The sequence below is a fragment of the Gymnogyps californianus genome, chromosome 7 (assembly GCF_018139145.2).
Source record: "Gymnogyps californianus isolate 813 chromosome 7, ASM1813914v2, whole genome shotgun sequence".
NCBI classification, from domain to species: domain Eukaryota; kingdom Metazoa; phylum Chordata; class Aves; order Accipitriformes; family Cathartidae; genus Gymnogyps; species Gymnogyps californianus.
The window spans coordinates 20,173,019-20,186,046 of NC_059477.1; the positions used below are offsets into that span (position 1 = coordinate 20,173,019).

Here is a 13,028-nt window from a genome sequence, read left to right on the forward strand (position 1 = left end):
AGACATTATTATTGAGAGCTCTGAGGAGTGCATTAGGTACTGTGTGCTTCCAGGAACTTTTAGACCAATTGGAGAGAGTCCAGAAAAAGGTTCAAAGTTATAAGTAATATGTGGCTTACAAGGAAAGCTCAAAATAAAAAAGAAGGACCTCAGTTTTTAAGTATGTAAAATGCTGCTGTAAAGAAACAGGGAGTATGTATTCCCAGTCCATAGTGTATAGGCTCAGTTAAACTCATACATTTAAATTGAAATAAAGGTGGCTTAGGCTACACATATGGAAAACTTTTCAACAGTGGAGAACAAAGCACTAAACATATTGAGTTTGGAAGGTTTTAAAAATCTGAGGTTGCTCAGAACTGCCAACAGGAAGAGCCTGTTGGCATTGCTAGGTCCTCTTGTTCTCACTCCTATCTGTAGATCTTTTTTCCAGTCTTTTGTATATTTTGATCACTTAGTTTGATCTTATCTCATTATCTACGTTTGTTTCTTTCCTTCTTGTGGTGCTGCCTGGTATTTTCTTCTGCCCTGCCATGCTGTTTTGTTTCTGCCAATTTCCACTCGTAGTTCAGGTGTAGAACAGAAGAACAATTGTTTCTCTTCCATGAGTCAGATGGGGCTTTTTTTTGGTCTTGCTTGTACAAAAGCATACTTTCACAAATCACCTTTCTTCTCAGGGGTCAGTTTTTCAGATCATCTTGTCTTGCAGGTGTCCACTGAGCTTAAGTTCTCTCTGCAGCTTCTCTCTTCCATCACTACTTCTGATTTCCATCTGAACTCTGTCTCTGTTCCCAGCTGGATCTCTCATGTGAAACTCTGTCAAATATCGATTTGTAGTTAATGTACATTCTGCAACTTTTGTACCTCTTTATTTTGGTTGTCTGCAGGTTTTGGTTTCTTCTGCCTCAGGAACCATCACCATTTTAAAGTGAAGGCACCCCCTTCTGCACAACTCCCCTTTCTGGTGGTCTTTGCTTATTGGCCTTCTCAGTGAGCGCGCTCATTTTTAAACCTTTCTCCAAGGTCTGTTCTGCGTCCTGATTTAGTATCAGGAGTTAACTCTGGGAGTTGTCCTGGTCCTTCTGCACTTGAAGTCACTGTCTTCTTTTGTTTACTTTTTCCTTGTCAGGCTGATGTGGAGTTAAAAACTGGAATGCCCTTAAATAATGCCTTCGTCAAATTTTGGAATCTAGTAGTGGCAAGAAAACATCTTGGTCTTCATAGCTTTTCTGAGTTAGTAGTAGGTATGCTGACATGCCTTTGTCCTTCCTTATCTCCTTATCAGCCAACAGTAAGAGTGTTAGGGGGAAGTGAGCATGTTCATTCCTCTTGGCTGTTTTCCCTGGTCAGAATTTTGAGTGCTGCCTTCACTTGCAAGTTGTTCAGATCTGGTTTTGTTCTTGTCTCGGTTTTGTTCTTGTGTCAGGTTTTTACACAGTTGTCTTTTTAATTGAGTTTTCAATTCAACTTTTATTTAAGATTTTCTTTTTGCCATCACAGAATGAATGGTTGTCTTACTGTCTCTTGGGACTGTATTTTTTTCCTGAAAGGATATTTTGTCCATTTGTGGCAAATAGAATAAAATTTCAATTCAGGAACCCTCTGTAGTTGCTGTTGGCATACTCCTCCTCTCCACAGAGCCACCTGGAGGGAAGAACCAAGCCAGCTCAATAGGGGAAGGCTGTTGGATGCCCAGAAATGCTCCGAGGGATCCCTCGCTGTTATTACTGAGTAGTACTAGAATAAGCCTTTCTTCTTTCTGCTGTATGTTTTATAATCAGAATGTAGTTTTAATACTAATAATGGCATTTTTAGAAACCTAATTAGGAAAGAGGATATTTTAAATTGCTTTTTGTGTATACACTGTTTTCACATAGTTTTCAGTTTACTTTGTCAAGAAGCATTTTCATCTGGAGTACTTTCTTGTTTCTTAAAGTAGTTTCAGCTGTTAATTATGGTCATTGATTCTGCCAGTTCTACTGTTTGGGGTTTTTTACTTTTCATTTTGTTACATTTTAGTGTTGTGGTTTGTTGTTTGTTGGTTTTGTTTTTTTTTAATTGAGATTTTCTTAAGTGTTAATAGTCTTTTCTCTCAGCCTAAAATCCAATACCCTTCATCATTCAGTATCAAGTACAGCATGAAATAATGGAGAGATACTCCAGGATTTGCTTATCTTGACAAAGGTCCAAATGAGTGTACTAATGGTGTCCTTTTACAGACATACAGCATTTCCATGGAAAAATTATGTGCTCAAATAAAACAGACTTTGACATGAATTGTTACCATTTGTTGAGAGAATTTTGTTCTGTTTAGCAGACTTGGTTATACCTAACAGGAAAGCAAACTTGCACTATTACTTTATTGATTGTTAGTCAAGCATTTTTGCTTTGGGGAAAATTTCATTTAGAAATATATCAGTGTTTATATTTGAGTTTTTACTTTTTTTTTTTTGTTTTCTTTGTTTTGATCACCATTAGGGGAATTCCTTGGTACTTTTTAGTAATTCCTGTGACATTGAAAGTCACAAAAGTGAAAGACTCAGGCAGAGAACCCGACTGTCTGTACAGAGTGGGATGCAGTACCTTATTCTTTTAGTGAGGCTGTAGCAGGTCTGATGTCAGTCACTTCAGAGACCTTTAGACCTCAGTGCTCATTTATTGCTAAAATGTACCAGCTCTGCTCCTGCATTATGAAGATCATCTGTCAACACTTTGAGATATTCTCCTTTGTTATTAAGCTTGTGATGCTCTACACTGTCAGGTTTTTTGCCAATTATAGTTAAGGTACAATGGTGTATTCACTGGATCAAAGTCTCACACTGGCGGTAGAGGAATGATTTGTAAGTCTTTATTCATCTGAATTGTACAATAGAATACCTGAGGAATGCAAATAATCCCTCTAAGGACTCAATAGAAAAGCTGTTAAAATGGCAGTCTAAGACTATTATTATTCTGAATTGGTGTTTTAGCCAAAGTAATTATTTCTTATCTTGTTGTTCCACAATAGTTCTTAGTTTATTAGTTATGATGACCATATTTACCAAACAGAATTTGAATCCAATTTTTGACATTACTTTCATGCTCATTTCACTTTTTCAAGTTTGCATGTTTCATTCTGTCTTTCACTTGGTACATTATTTAATTAGTCTGGAGGCCAATGTTAGATACTTTCTTTAAAAAAAAATATAAAAAGGATGTATGCACAGATGTTGAAGTACACTTATGAATAGCAGATCCATTTCTAGACACGTTTTCTGTAGAAGGTTGGCATTTATAAGCTCTGAACTTTGATATCCAGTTTGTTAGCCAAAATAAATTAGTTAACTACAAATGTCAGTTTTAGAAGTGCTGTTAAATGTCACATGTCACATTCAGAAATGCACCTTAATTGTGATTTTCAGTTCAGACGTTTCTGAAGGCAATAGTGTTTCAGTATCAGTCCTGGATACCAGACTATATTTTCATTGGATAACTGGAGGAAAAAAAGATTAGTATAATGAGGATTGAAAACCACTGACGGGGTATTTACATAAGTAAATGACAGAAGACCAGCCTTATATAACAAACGTGTGAAAACTGTTGAGTGAACTTTTATATTCTTTGTCCCGTCTAAAACCCTACTCAGTGGGCCATGCACTTAATCTCATAATAGCTCTGATCCCCTGCTATTTTCTTTGACAAATGTGTGTTGATGAACTTGTGGTTCAGTTCATTTTTTTCTGAAGTGACATTTGCATTGATTATTTAAAGGTTTGCAGGCCACAGTTTCAAAGCACTTTAGTATAATAGCAGTTAAAACCTTAGTCTAAATCTTGGAGATTAGCAGGACTAAGAGAAAGAACTCAGCAAGCATAAAACCCTGTGCTGTATGGTGGGTGCTTCAGGTCTGAAACATCTACGGCACCCAAAGTACTGTATTTTGTACTTTGATTCTTAGTGTACAGGAAGTATTCCCATGCCTCTAGTGTTTTCTTGCTGAGCATACAGAGTTGTCATTCTTACCATTCACACCTGTTCAGAAATAGTGCCCTGTAAATAACATTGAACTCCTTACAGGTAACTTATGAATGTCTCCCTTAATTTTAAAATAAGTAGTACTTGCAGTCATGAATGTGATGCTTGTGTTTAAAGATTGTTTAAACATCAACTATTGCTGCAAAGATTTTCTTAATTTTAATAGGATATTGAACATTCAAAAACTAACACCATAAATCTGTAGCTCTAAATTTGTAGTTTCATTCAACTAAAAAAAAAAAAAAAAAATTGGATGTACAGCAAGCTATTACTGATGCTGCCAGTTATTGAAGATGGAGAGATGGGAAATTTGATTCTTTATTTAAAAATAATAGTAGTATAATATCTAGAAGCTTTGTCCTGGGGAGATAGTAGAAAGGTGGGAGAAACTAGTGGAAACACAGCCCTGTGTTCATTAGCTATGGCATACTCCAAGATCAATAGCCAGAAAAAGCAGGGTGCTGCTTGCTATGCTGCTTGCTATCTAGGAGTTTATAGAGTGTAGTGTTCTCTTCTGTCTGCTAATATCAGCTGCCCTAGCCACTGAGATGCTTGTTAAAAAAAAAAAAAAAAAAAAGTCAGAGGAAAGACTGAAGACCCCCAGTTTTACCGCATTTGATAAATATCACTCTTGGAAGTCTCAGAAAAATGTACGTCCACAGATCTACAAAGTTTTATTCAGTTAGCGTTTTAGATTGCAAGTATTTAACCTCTACCAAAACCCTAGTTATTGTCTCAAATTATGCCTATTTCTGATAGATTAAATGCCAAACAGAAACCAAGAAACAGTGAAATGTTAATGGAGTACACCTGAAGCAATTGCTGCCTGTTAATGCCTTGACCTTGGAAAGCAATACACAAAAAGATGGCATCATAAAACCGTGCAATTCTTATGAATATGTATGTGCTACTTGATAATAATGAATGTGGTACAGCCATGCATGCACTACAAGATAATGTTGTGCCCTTTGTTGTCTACAGGTTGATAAAAATTAAAGAGTGGGTGGACAAGCACGACCCGGGTGCTTTGGTCATTCCTTTTAGTGGGGCCTTGGAACTCAAGTTGCAAGATATGAGTGCTGAGGAGAAACAGAAGTATCTGGAAGAGAACATGACACAAAGGTTAATTAGCATTCATTTTCCCTACACTTTATTATCAACTATTTCCTTGCAGTAATTTAATTGCTTGCGCTGATAGAATAATAAATGACAGAGTAATTACCATTATAAAGAGAGAATCTTCTCCTTTCTTTACCATGAGACAGAGTGAAAAGATTTATTTTAAATTAAGTTTTTAACTGTCATCTGTCATCTCTGTACAGTGTTTTAATTATAACATAGGTATTAGTTATGTATATTTTTGAGAAGGAATGATCACCAAAACTGTTTCGTCATCCATGGGGAATAGGGACAGTGGAGAAAATTTTGCCATAATTTTTCTGGAGAACTATAATAAATTGTTCCAACGTTGAATTTCAGTCAAACAGTTATGCTTTCATGACCTGGAGTCCTGAAAATTGCATGAGACCAAAAGTGCTGCCTGATAGGGTGATTTAAATTTATCCCATATTTCTGTAGCCTGCCAAATAAACAAATCAAAATACTGTCTTTATGATTCTGCAGTAAAAAAAGTAGTTCTTCTGAAGAGAGTTCAAAGAAAAAAGGCTACTGTGATTATTGCTGTGTTTAAAAGTAGACCCGGTGTCTTCAAAATATGTCACGTCTTTCCATGTATTTTGATTACTTGGGGCATTTAGCTGTTTTATGTGTGTATGTTGAATGAATTGGATTCATTTTTTTTTTCAGTGCTTTAGCAAAGATCATTAAGGCTGGATATGCAGCACTCCAACTAGAATACTTTTTCACTGCAGGCCCAGATGAAGTGCGTGCATGGACCATCAGGGTAAGATTCATACTTATTCATCAGCTATATCCAGTTCCACACTATTGAATTCAGATTGATATCACTGACTTTGAAGTTTGTCATGGTGGCGGTTAGCTAGTCATTACAGATGAGGTTTTTGTCCAGGATAACTTTAATTATTTGTGAGCTGCTGAACAGTGAAAGTGGAGCTGCATTGATTGAGGCAGGTAACAATTGATTCTGCCTATTACATAGTCTGAATTTCTTCATCCTGTAGAATCTGTCTACCCTCCTCCTGTGGTCAGAGATAAGACGTACCAGTATTGTGCTTGCTTAATCTGTGTGACTGGGTTTGTCTGCAGTGAAATTGATGTTGCTTTTCATTTTGTATTCACTAAGTTTGTTTGGGTTGCGGATGGTTCATTCCTCCTTTGCTTTGCTCGGATTACATTTTCAGCAATAAAAGCAATATAACATCATTATATTCCTCATGGATACACAGTTGGGCTCAAAAACCTAAAATCAGTGTGCAGTAATTCAGGTCTTTTACTGACTTTAATATTTAGACCTAGTTTATTTTGGTAGTTTTGTATGTTTATCTGGGAACTTATGTAATGCCTAAAATTATGTTATGTATTTTAAATATTGATGTAGAATGATTATAGCCATAGAGATCGACTAATTTATTCCCAGAGGACAGTAAGAGCTGAGCTGTAGTGGTTTGCCTTTGAATGTAAATATGTTATAATAGAAAGATTAGTACTGAAAAATATTTTGAAATGCATGTAGTTACAAACTCTACCTTAAAAATTACAAAAATGTCAACTTTTGGAGGTGCAAATCTGTCATTGAGCTTTTATTTTTTGCATCAGTGTATTTAGTGCTGTGCAGTGGATTTCAGTGCTGTATTTAATTTCATTCAATGGAATTAATTTGTTTTCATAAATTTACTGGAAATTATGTTGATTAATATTTTTATTAATACTGCTACAGATGTTTGTGTATACGTTTTAGCATGTTAAACTTAGTGTCCTAAAAGCACGTTTATTTTTTAGCTTTTTCATCTCATCTCCTTTTACGTGATAACTGCTAGCTAAAGTCCCTGAAATAGCTACCAAAATAATATAAAAGCAGAAGTTTTGTTGTTCTGATTCTTGCCATAGTTTTTAAAAGCACATTCTGAAACTCCACCGTTTTCAGTAGGAGAAATGCTTGCTCTTTATTAGAAAATTTGAAAGCTGGTTTGTCTTAAGACTGATTGTAAGTATCTTTGATTTAATGTGCAAAGATATTTAGTCAGGTAAGCATCAGTGAGTAGCCATATTAACCCAATACATCTTTTATTGTAAAAACTGTGCTTTACAGTGTCAGACTCCTTAGCACTTTAACATGCTTTATTAAGCAGCCTTTAGGTCACCATTATTTCTCAAATTTCTCTCCATGGTTGTATGTGCACAGAATGTATGTCCTTGTAATTTAAAGCATGCAGTTACAATGCATTCTCCTCTATTGCATAAACTTAAATTATCTTATAATAGTTGCCTGTGATTTTTTATTTTTAGTGATTCAGTTGTTGACATTTTGGTAAGAATACTCATTTTGTTCCATATCAGACTTACTAAAATTATTCTGAAATAAAAATAAGCTAATATGTAGGGCTTGAGATCCATAAAACATTTTTGATTACAAATGTGGTTCGCCAATGAATGTTATCATTTAATTGAAATTATTTGGACGTAAGTAAAAGTCTGGAGTAATTCAGATTTTAAAGTTATTTAAAAATCTTTATTTTCCTCACTTTCTGTGTGGAGAGCTAGGGATCGAAGTGAATCGCGCAACAAAACGCAATCATAGCTTCTAAAATCAATACTGCTGTTGATACCTATTAGGAAAAACAAAGCTGCCCTTCTTTAATATCAGTTGGTTTATCTGTGGCAAAGGCATCTGTCTGTATGTCCCAATATTGAGAATTACCCAGCTGTATGCGTGACATTTTAACTGATATGAAACAAAGTTTCAGCAGATCCTGAAAGAATATCAAAAAGGAGAAACGTCTTTCCTGCAATCAATCTTCTTAAATGCAATTAATTTTCTTCCGGTCTTCCCTTTGACAGAAAGGGACGAAGGCTCCTCAGGCAGCAGGGAAGATTCACACAGATTTTGAAAAGGGATTCATTATGGCTGAAGTAATGAAATATGAAGATTTTAAAGAAGGAGGTTCAGAAGCTGCTGTCAAGGTGAGCTCCCCATCTTTTTCTTCTCCCTTCCTCCATATGTGCCATTTTTCCATTTCAAGTCTGTTTTTCACTGGGAAGAAGTTCTTGATGCTAAGCGAATCTTAACAGTCACCTCTAGCAATAGACCAAAATCTATTTCCATCTTTTACTTACGAAAGAGTTCAAATGCAGCAACTTACTGAACAGGAATGCAACTATTTCAGTATCCAAGATATGACAGTTTATGGACTAAATGTCAACACTAAGACCAAATGCTATGCTAATGTTTTTTTTTCTCTGGTTACATGTTAGAGTTCAGAATTTAATAAGCTTTAAAATGAACTTGTTTTTGAAAAATCAAATTTTTAAGGCAAGATAGCAGATTTTTTAATCACCTCTGAAAGGAAAAGCAAGAAACAGAAAATCTGTTTCTTCTAATAATGTGTCATCTTGTTTTGAGTTTGCAGTGAAGGTATTACAAATGTCAGATGCAAATGGTTAAGAAAATACTATAATATAAAAATTTACCATTTTTTTTCAGGATTAGTGGATTCCACTCCTAGGCTCTGATAGGCATAATTAGAATCTTAAAATTTACCATTTCAGTATTTAATTCAATCACCCTTTGATGTCTTATTAAAAAATGCCTGCCTTACTTTGATTGTTCAGGGTGCCAGTAATAGTTGTATGTAGTCCACGAAAATGTATTACAATAGGTGAAGCTTCCTAGCTACTATCTACTGAATAGACAGTGAAGATATTTAATGAAAAACTTTTCTTGAGCTCACGCTTCTTTGTAGTGACACTTCTATTAAGAAGAGTTTTATCTGCTTTCTCAACACTAGAGGGCAGAGACTGATTGGGTGCCCAAAGTTGTGCCCTTCGTATAGCTGACAAATTATATCGGATTTGAAGTTATCAAATATGAAATGAACTTGTACATGGCAAATAAATGTCATAAGAAAAGCTGTTGTTCTCTGCATTGGTATTGCATTATTTCCACCTTCTTTAAGCAGAGAAACTTCCCTTTATTTCATACACATTTGGTTTCTCGTTTGGCATTTTTGATGTTTTATTAAGATTTCTATTTTATAAAATTGCAATTACAAAGCACATTAGTTTGATTTAATCAAGCTCAGTATTTGAAGGTTCCTACACACTATAATGTGTTAAAGAATTTAAAAGGTTCAGCTTTATTGTTTGCTATTTGATAGCTTGAAAGGTATGCAAAACTATGATTTCAAATTCAGCTTATTCTCAGTGGTATCACTAAGGAAGATCATACTGAGCAGCGGGACTTTAATAGGTTTGTTTGAACCCCAGGAAGTGAGGGGAAAAAAATCCCAGTATAATTGGTTCGTTGCGGCATGTGAACTGCCTTATGAAAAGGGAAGTAGAGTTGTAGTTGTAAAGTGAAACCACAGCTATAAATAAATCTAATATTCTGCAGTCAGCAACCACTTTATGTAACCAAGATTCAAATTTTGCCAGCAACAGTTTTTGATGCTCAAATCTTGAGTGTTTTCCCTGAGAAGCTGCATCAGTTAATACCCATTAAATTAATCTATAAGTATTTTGCTTGTATATTTTTATTTGCTTTTCACAATGTGAGATTCTAAACATCAAGCTTCCATGTTCAAATTATATTTAATGATGAAATTTTTATTGTTTTGAAGTATCTGTAAAGCAAGCATATTTGCATTTGTTACTCAGTTTTTAAATCAAGGTTAGAAAAAAACCCTTGCTCTTAGAAAAACGTGTTATATTACTGTAGTCTTTTCTAATTTGCATTTAATACAATGTTTCACGCCATACACAATACTAATTGCTTTTATATTGCTGGTAAATTTCAAAATTAAATTTGGGAGCTTTTAGGAGTCAACTGAAATAACAGTGGTAATGGGAGTTGCTTGCTTTGTATGTTATCAAGTTGATCGATTTTTAAGTTTGATTTTGTGTGTGTCTAACACCAGTACAGCATAACTAATTTAATGCCAGTGCTGTGAACTATACACTGAATAGCTCTGTGTGGGCTTTGTAGTCTACAGGGATATCACATTATTAGCAATCATATCTGCTTAGGCAAAGCTGGCTTCTACAGATGGCTGCTTTCAAGTGCAAATGAACTGGTTAGACGTGTCTTGTTTAATACATACTCAAGATTCACAAATGGGTATTGATTTTTTCAACCAGTGTTTCTGATAGCAATGGAAATGGATTAAATGGTCTCTAGAGAATTTAAAGGAACACTGTCACTTTTAATTAACTGTAAACTGGTAAGAAAAATACATAAACTTGCATTAGTGTGTCAAAATGTATTCAGTTAAAGAAGTCTATGCCACTTTGACAGCGTGCAATAGTGTCCTAAAAAAAATCTGCATTGTTACTTTGTGGAGGTCAGTTTTTTCTACAAATATTTGTGAGTAATAAATGTATTCGACTGTAAAATGTCTCTGTACCTGTGCCTGCAGCTTACGCTTGCTGATGATTTTTACAACACTGTTTTATTAGTGTTTATGCCATCAATTAGTCTAATTACTCTCGACTTTGAGCATTATTAGGATCTTCAAAGGAAAGAACTACTAAGTCTACTTGAAAGTAAACCTTTTATAGTCTAAACAGATTTCCGGGGGGAGGGAATATAAAAACATTTGCAAAGTACTATTTATTATTTATCGATAGTGTCATGTGGGATAAGGTCAATTACTATTGCACTATATATTTATTGTCGAGGCTATTTTATCTGCAATTTTCTGTAGGCTGGCATCACTGGTGACAACATTTAAATAAGGAATGACAGCAACAAGATTATCGAGCCTCTAAATTCCTAGACAGCAATATGGGGAAATACGTTGCTTTACAGAGCAGGTTTTGTGAAAGAAAGGTGTCTAAGTTAACTATGTACCATTAATCTGATCTGTTCTACTGCAACTAAGGTCATTAGTTAACAGCTTTCCTGTAATGGGATCTTAGCATGCCACCACTGTGATAGTGTCATTGAGAATAATGGCACAGTGAGGTCTTGCATGGAAGCACTTTCCCCTGCAAGAGAAAACTTCAAAACAGGAATGGTTATTGAACTAAAGCAGAAGCTCTCAACTTTTCCATATTTTAGATCACTTTTCAAGATAAATGCTTCTGCAGACCACCTCCCGCCCAGTCTGTCAGTCCTAATGCCACAGCTTCTCTGTAGCCTCTGTAATACTAGGTTTAATTACAACGAGATGAAGATAGAAAAATACAATAATAAATTCTAATGCGGAGAGTACTGATATTTAATAGATTCCTTGCCTATTTTCTGCTCTCCTCAAGTACAGCATTTTCATAACGAATTTCCTTTTCATGTCTTTGGTCTATATGCATTCTCCTGTATCCTGGTTTCACAGCCTGTCTGCTCTTATATCTGTCCTTCTGAAGCAAATTTCTTCTAAAGGAAATTTCTGACAGAAAAACTGAGCCTGTATATTTTGTGCTCCTCAGTCCTTCATTATCTGGGCACAAGCAGACAAGAGAGCCCCGCTCGAAGCACGAGGCATATACAGTTGTGACTTTTGCATAGTGTTCCCCTCTTTAGTTTTGACAGTACTCGCTTGTCCAGCCGCTCAGAAGTAGTTCATCTACCCGTTTAATAGCCATGCAGCCATGATGCAAACTGTTGCCGATCGCCCTTTCCAGCAATACTGTTTTAGATTCCCGCCGCCAGTGTTTGCCATCTGCAGGTTTTTTAGATGAAGAAAAAGAAAGCCTGAAAGCTGGGGGGGGGGGGATGAAAAGAGTTGTTTTAGTGTCCTTTATCTTAAGACTTGCCAGGGTTTACAGATTTACCACTATATAATGCAGATGGCATTTAAGCACCACCGATTCAGTGGAGGTTAAATTATTTTTGTATCTATTTTATATGTATGTAAAACCAAATTATGCCAAACTGAGGAGTATTGTGGCTGTCAAACTCTGAAGCAGTACCATTTCTTTACCAAAATGTATTTAAATAATTACAATTTGAAAATACTATAAAATGTCTAATGAAATAACCCATTTTCCTTTTGTCTGTTCTATTTACAGGCTGCTGGAAAATACAGACAACAAGGCAGAAATTACATAGTGGAGGATGGAGATATTATCTTCTTTAAATTTAATACACCTCAACAACCCAAGAAGAAATGAATATCAGATGTTGTTCATTGCTCAGAAATAAACTGTGCTGCTTCAAAAAGTATATGAATTTTTATTTAGGATGGAATATCTGGAAACAAAAAGCATACAGTTTCTACCTAGGGAACCTCCCCTCCCCCCAGTGAAATTATTCTTGTTTGTTTTGAATTAAAATATGGCACCTCCAGCGAACATGCAAGTTCACTAAATGTGAACAGCTTTGCATTTCAAATGATTAAGACCCTACTCCAAATTGTAGAAGCTTTTCAGGAACCATATTACTCTCATGATACTTCATTAATCTCCATCATGTATGCCAAGCCTGACACGTTTGACAGTGAGGACAATGTGGCTTGCTCCTTTTTGAATCTACAGATAATGCATGTTTTACAGTACTCCAGATGTCTACACTCAATAAAACATTTGACAAAACCAGCCTTGGTGTGTTTGGGGATGTCTGTATTGACTGCCTGTGGTGTGCTGAATGCGATACGGCACCTGGTGGATGCTGATTACAGAATTTTAAGACGTGTATGATACAGTAACTGGCAGTGTGGGGCAGCTGCAATTGTATCTCGAAAGTGAGTCTTTCATGGGAATCAGAAGATTAGGATGCCAATGATTTGTCTCAAAAAAGTTAATGAATTTGTAGATGGACATTCACTGAAAGATGATAGTAAGGATAATAAGAACGATGCAGCGTAAATGGTTTTTACTGGAGAGAGGAAATACATGTAGAAAAATCATGTTATCTTTGAGACTGAAGCTTTTTTGTTCAAATCATT

General features: G+C 35.5%; 1 protein-coding gene across 2 annotated transcripts in view; it reads left to right on the forward strand.

The window, feature by feature from the left end:
- The window catches only part of OLA1 (Obg like ATPase 1), a 106,014-nt gene extending 93,336 nt beyond the window's left edge, over positions 1-12,678 (forward strand). For both annotated transcript variants that reach the window (XM_050900288.1, XM_050900290.1), the window contains 4 exons: positions 4,993-5,133; positions 5,818-5,914; positions 7,990-8,112; positions 12,154-12,678. In XM_050900288.1, coding sequence (XP_050756245.1) covers positions 4,993-5,133; positions 5,818-5,914; positions 7,990-8,112; positions 12,154-12,255 — 463 coding nt within the window. In that variant the 3' untranslated portion in view covers positions 12,256-12,678. The remainder of the gene's footprint in view (positions 1-4,992; positions 5,134-5,817; positions 5,915-7,989; positions 8,113-12,153) is intronic.
- Positions 12,679-13,028: the final 350 nt, after the last annotated feature.